The 6815-nt window shown below is 38.6% G+C and overlaps 1 protein-coding gene across 12 annotated transcripts in view; it reads left to right on the forward strand.

Annotated features, from left to right (window-relative positions):
- Window positions 1-2087, forward strand: part of ADGRL2 (adhesion G protein-coupled receptor L2) — a 183343-nt gene extending 181256 nt beyond the window's left edge. For all 12 annotated transcript variants that reach the window (XM_040987340.1, XM_040987348.1, XM_040987332.1 and 9 more), the window contains one exon: window positions 78-2087. In XM_040987340.1, coding sequence (XP_040843274.1) covers window positions 78-832 — 755 coding nt within the window. In that variant the 3' untranslated portion in view covers window positions 833-2087. The remainder of the gene's footprint in view (window positions 1-77) is intronic.
- The last annotated feature ends 4728 nt before the right edge of the window (window positions 2088-6815 follow it).

Genomic DNA, 6815 nt, shown 5'->3' on the forward strand with positions numbered 1-6815 from the left:
AGTTTTGTACAAAAGAAATATAGTTTCTTTAGCAAGGAGCTGAGGCAGTAACGGTAACTCGGTGTTTTCTGTTTCAGGACATTCACTGAACAATGCCAGGGATACAAGTGCCATGGATACTCTACCGCTAAATGGTAATTTTAACAACAGCTACTCACTGCGCAAGGGGGACTATAATGACAGTGTGCAAGTCGTGGACTGTGGACTAAATCTGAATGATACTGCTTTTGAGAAAATGATCATTTCAGAATTAGTACACAACAACTTACGGGGCAGCAGCAAGACTCACAACCTCGAGCTTGCCCTCCCTGTCAAACCTGTGATCGGAGGCAGCAGCAGTGAAGATGACGCTATTGTGGCAGACGCCGCATCTCTGATGCATGGTGACAACCCAGGACTGGAGCTCCATCACAAGGAACTCGAGGCGCCACTCATCCCTCAGCGGACTCACTCCCTCCTCTACCAACCCCAGAAGAAGATGAAGCCAGAGGGCACTGACAGCTACGTGTCCCAGCTGACCGCAGAGGCCGAGGACCATCTGCAGTCCCCCAACAGGGACTCTCTGTACACGAGCATGCCCAATCTCAGAGACTCCCCCTACCAGGAGAGCAGCCCCGACATGGAAGAAGACCTCTCTCCCTCCCGGAGGAGTGAGAACGAGGACATTTACTATAAAAGCATGCCAAATCTAGGAGCTGGCCATCAGCTTCAAATGTGCTACCAGATCAGCAGAGGCAATAGCGATGGTTACATAATCCCCATTAACAAAGAAGGGTGTATCCCAGAAGGAGATGTTAGAGAAGGACAGATGCAGCTGGTGACGAGTCTTTAATAGTACAGCTAAGCAATGCCAAGGCCGCAGTCAAGTATTAACTAAGCAAAGACAGACTCCAGTGGCCTCACGCAGCTCCCTCAGACACACGGCTCTGTGGACCTGTGGTTCTTCAGTGTAAAAAAGGTGACTGAACCTTGCAGTTCTGTGAATTTTTATAAAACGGACAAAAACTTTGTATATACACAGAGTATACTAAAATGAGTTATTTGTTACAGAGAAAAGAGATGCCTACCAGGTATTTTAAGATTCTGCTGCTGTTTAGAGAAATTGTGAAACAAGCAAAACAAAACTGCCCAGCCATTTTACTGCAGCAGTTTGCGAACTAAATTTGTAAATATGGCTGCACCATTTTTGTAGGCCTGCATTGTATTATATACAAGACGTAGGCTTTAAAATCCTGTGGGACAAATTTACTGTACCTTATTGTTCCTGACAAGACTTGGAAAAGCAGGAGAGATATTCTGCATCAGTTTGCAGTTCACTGCAAATCTTTTACATTAAGGCAAAGATTGAAAACATGTTTAACCACTAGCAATCAAGCCACAGGCCTTATTTCATACGTTTCCTCAACTGTACAATGAACTCTTCTCATGAAAAATGGCTAAAGAAATTATATTTTGTTCTATTGCTAGGGTAAAATAAATACCTTTGTGTCCAACTGAAATATAATTGTCATTAAAATAATTTTAAAGAGTTTGAAGAAACTATTGTGAAAAGCTCTTGGTTGCACATGTTATGAAATGTTTTTCCTTACACTTTGTCATGGTAAGTTCTACCCATTTTCACTTACTTTCCACTGTATACGGTGTTCTGCTTTGACTAGTCCTTCTTACATTTAAATTTCTTATTGCCAAAACAATGTGTTTTATGGGGAGAAAATTATGAAGCCAGTCATGCTATGCCTTGCACAAATGTGGTGAAATCTAGAAAAGGTTGTGTGTCACCCACTGTTTATTCTGGAACAGAGGGCAAAGAGGGCATGGGGCACTTCTCACAAACTTTCTAGTGAACAAAAGGTGCCTATTCTTTTTTAAAAAATAAAATAAAACAAATATTACTCTTCCATATTCCTTCTGCCTATATTTAGTAATTAATTTATTTTATGATAAAGTTCTAATGAAGTGTAAATTGTTTCAGCAAAAATTCTGCTTTTCTTTTCATCCCTTTGTGTAAACCTGTTAATAATGAGCCCATCACTAATATCCACTGTAAAGTTTAACACGGTTTGACAGTAAATAAATGTGAATTTTTTCAAGTAGCTCACATGTGCACTTTTGTTTATGATGGCTGGTTGGCTTTAACACATGGGTCCTGCCCCAACCCCGACCCGCCCTGAGGCAGATGGCTCCATTACCACCATGGACACGTGACAGAATTCAGATAATGTGCCTGCTTATCCTTGGTGCTGAAAAGAATGGATTTGGCTTCATGTGAACGATGCAGTACACATGAAATTAAACACAGAATCTGCTGAGGCAAAAGGTTCTTAAAAGTACCTTGGGAGCCTTGCAGGGAATTGAAAAATTGTTTTGAAAAAGAAGGATTGGAAATTATACCTTTAGATTTAGACATCATAAGCAGCTGATATCTTACAATTAATTTTTCTGTAGCATTCATGGAAATCCCTAAAGCATACTTTAACTATTTGAGGATTGTAAATATCCCTGTAGACAGCTGAGTGGCAATACTTATGGTCTTAGAAATATTTTACATAAAGTTCAAAAACCATATCAAACTTTTTCCTAGTGATTACTGGTTTTGTGAATTACTTGCACTAAGCTGGAAATCACCATTTTGTGTCAGTGCACTTGGTCATGTTGGTTAAAGTTGAAAAAATAATGGGAATTGTTAGCAGTTTTCATTCCTATATCTAAATGTGATCCAGTGAGGTAAACTCTAAATAGTAAAATATGGGATACATTTAATGATAAGCAAAGATGGGAGGGCAACATATTCACCTGTGGTTCCTATCTAACAACTTGGTAAGAAATCTAAGGTCCAGAGTTAATAATCCTGAGAAAAGTACTCGTGTCAGTGTGTAGGTATATGTGCATGTGTGTAGATGAAAGATAGCTACAAAATACTTTTCACTTTCTATATTGTGCTTTTTTAATGCCTGGAAAAATACAGTACTGTGTGCTACGTGCTCGTCGCGCACCAGCTAACTAGGCACGGGCTGATTCAGCAAGGAATTGTTTGAAAGGAGCAAAGGAAAAGTAACCTTGATTGTTTTCATTAGTTCTGTTTCATTCTTGAGTCAGCTCTCCATATTCCAGTATGACGTAAACAAGATGGGATAGCTAAGTGGTTAGTGGTAATTTTAGAAAAAGTAATTTATTATGAATCTTGATCTCATGGAAGAAAATTGTCAGCTGTCCTCCCTTGCCAGTAAAAGCAGAATCATTTTAAAGGAATGTTACTGTTTAAAGTACGTGTGTGTGTATGTGTGTGTGTGTGTGTGTAGCCTTAAATTCCATCTTAGTACCAGATGGTTTCTTTGGCTTAAAATTCATCCGTTGACTGTCTTAGTGTTGAGTAATTTTCTTATCTGCTAGTTTCTACTTAGCTTTCACCTGTATTACCAGCTTTCGCCCCTTGATTACACTAGTCACAGTGGTGAACTTACAAAGCCACATTGTGATAGTTCTCAGGAACTCTTCCACTAATCTGTTAATAATAAGGATGTATACAACAATTTACTTTAGATACAAGTTGCCAGACTGTGCTTTTACTTTTTTAAAAAGGCGTTTGTTTACTTTAATACAGTTTATACATCTGTATGTTGATCTTAGAGGCTCATTTATATGGATGAAAGTCCCAAGCAATCTATAAATTTCTTAAATATGTTGTCATTTTCAGCTCATCCAAATTCGCTTGACAGTTATTTAGTATTTTAACCATATTTTGTATTTTACAATTATGTGATCGGTTTCCTCTCCCCAAATTGCATAGGAATATACACAAATCATCACCGAATTTCCGAAGAATGGTTCAGTGTACACTTGTATAAGTATATTCAGGTTTCATTTTATGCTTATTTTAATGAAAAAAGTAAAAAATGTATTTTTCTATCAATTTCACTTTAAACTACAGGCTTAAAACTGACCTTTTCATTTTTCTTATGGATTGGGGGATTTGTGAAAAATCTGAAGTCAGTAAAATGTTATTACAGTTAACTCTAAGTCAAAGGGTATACTAGCTGAATTTGAAATGAAAACAGCTCTTTGTGTTTTCTTGGTAGATTGTCTTGTAATCCTCCTGCAGTGTTTTTCAAATAAGCATCAGTACCAACAGTTCACACAATCCTGTATTCCCAATGTTTCTCTTTGTGGACTTATTGCCGTAAATCTCAAACATTAGTAAAAGTTACTGGAGTGCTAAAAATAGAACTGCTTCACAGGGCAGTAAAATTAGTGTTCTTCCTTGTGAGCATACTGTCACCATGTCCTGCTAGTGAACATTAAGTTCAATGTGAGTAGTCCTTAAATAGCTTGTCCAGGCAGACAGAAAGCCTTAGCAACTAAAGGGTGAGTAGTAGTGGATTTTGGAGATTGATTCATGACAATCTGAATTATCATTTGAATGACTGCAGAAGCATAATGTTAGCTAAATGCACCAAGCAGACAAAGTTTGGATGTTTAATAAAGACACGTTTTCAATGCACATATACTTTGTACATATGCGAGCCATTCAAAAGGTTCATGGGAAATGAACGATAGTTGTTTTAGTCCTAAAGATTTTGGACTCTTGCAGGTTTTTGGATTTGGTTTTTGTTCCATACATATTGCACACTTTATAAATCATTTGAATACTCCTTGTGTTACTAGTCCTCTTTTTGCAAAATTATGGTACTAATGGAAACATCCTGGAAATTATTCAAATCTGTTTCCAGGCGCTTTTGGCCACCGAACTTTCAAGGCTACTGGAACTTACCTTTGCATAAGGCGTTAATAATAAGCTCTAAGTACACCATGTGATTTGACTAATTAAATGTCTCACAAGCATTTTCTTAAAAATACTGTCAAAAGCACACTTCTCATCTCTCAGTGAGGCTTCTCCAGAGTCTCCCATTTCTTTCCTGATGGCATTACTTGTAACTAAGTGTGATTCCTCAGAAGCCTTCAGAGGCCGGTTTGGTTTTTAAAGCCAATTGTTTCTAGTGGTGGAATTTTTCTTTAAAAAACAAACCAAACAAACTACAACAAAAAACCCAGTTAGGTATTCTGGCCTTTAACATTAGAGATTAGTGCATGAAATAATAGAATAGGTAACCCAATGCAGTTGAACTCACCAAGATACTTGCCTGCCAACAAAACCAAGACTTGTTGAAGCTAAAAGGCCCAAGCTTAGGAATGTATAAAGGACATGGTTTAAAAAAAATGTTTTCATTAGAGATAGAACATTCCATCTATTTGTTCATTCCACAAATGGCTGCAATGGCCAGAACTGGGCTGGGCTGGAGCCAGAGCAAGGAAAATTTCCTACAGGTTTCCCATGTTCCCATGTGGGTGGCCAGAGTCCCAAGTATTAGACCATCTTCTGCTTTCCCACACATTAGCAGGGAGCTGAACAGATGTGAAGCAGCAGGGACTCAAGCCAGTGCTCAAGTGGGATGCTCGCGTCAAGGAGTGTCTGATGCTGCCGCACCCGCTCCTCATTGTGATCTTATGGGAATCTGTTGTGTGTGCGTAACAGACAAGTGATGAATGATCAGATTATGAGTAGTTTCTGCAATGTGTTTTTCAGATGCGTCTTTAAAACTGTGTCAGAGCTAAGCTTTCTAAAAAGCATTTTGGCAGTCATAGCAACATGGCTTTCTTGGTTTTATTAGGTAAAAAGTGCTGATCTTTTGATAGTCTTAAAGACTGGCAGCTACTATATAGACCCACCTAGGAACAATAAAGATACAAATCAGTGGTATTGATTAGATGAAATATTCATTCCTATTTTTCGGCTGAAACACCAATCCTAATAAATAGATGGCTTTGAAACCAAAATACCATGCTTGCATAGAGCCGCTTCTTTCGATACTATAATAAAGGAACTACAAAGCAAGAATTGCTGTCTCTTTTAAAGGTAGCCTACGTGGTTTTGTTCCATTCACGGTTTGGATTTTGCTACAGGAATAAAACTGCCAGCACCTGTCTCTTAATAGATGCTTCGGATTTGCCGGCTTCTGTACCAAGTGTTAGGTGCTTTATTGGACTTAATCCTCTCAAGAATTCTCCAAGGACTCTGCTCATTATCTGCTGTTGCAAAGGAAGAAATATAATTTGCTCAAGGTTTCCCAGGTAGGGAGTGTCAGCACCTGTGCCAGAAAGATATCTTTTAGACACCAGGGTTGTGAACACTCAACATGTAGCACCTCTGGTTTAAGCTGGAGTTCCAAGAATATTCCTAACACATGATGGATTTTTTTTCTATGCTGGTGGTCATAGTAAGTTTTGTTGTTTGGAGTCTGTAGAGCTGTAACGACTCACTTCAGGTGTTTGAGAAGTGGCCCTTTTAAAAGGTCATCTGCCACCAAGCAGTAACTGAGCACTGGCCCGTTTGCAAGGTTGACACCCAGTGCAAACAGGTGACAGGTTTTGTCCCCTTGGAAGATACTTACAAAAGCTCATCAAGGGGAAGTTGTAGTAGGGGGGAAGTCCAAATATTTTAAGATCCAGTTTCTAGTCCTCACCAGACCAATAAAATGAAAATAACGGCTTATCTGGTTACCACACACTGGGAAAAAGGAGAAGCAATTTATCTAATTATTTGATGTTTATTTCCCTATGCAATTAAACTATGGTAGCAGAAAGGCCTTGTGGAAAATAATATCTCAGGACTTGCTTATACTCCTAAAAGATTAATACTGTATAAATGGTGGTGTATTTCACCTTTTGGGGCTTCTAAAGTTGGTAGTCTAGCTTTATCTTTAACCTTGGGTCAAAGGCCTCATGTTTTCCTCTAAAAAATAAAGACATTGAACTTAATT

This window comes from Ochotona curzoniae, unplaced genomic scaffold, assembly GCF_017591425.1.
Source record: "Ochotona curzoniae isolate NIBS_2020 unplaced genomic scaffold, NIBS_Ocur_1.0 contig_4612, whole genome shotgun sequence".
In the NCBI taxonomy this organism is placed as follows: domain Eukaryota; kingdom Metazoa; phylum Chordata; class Mammalia; order Lagomorpha; family Ochotonidae; genus Ochotona; species Ochotona curzoniae.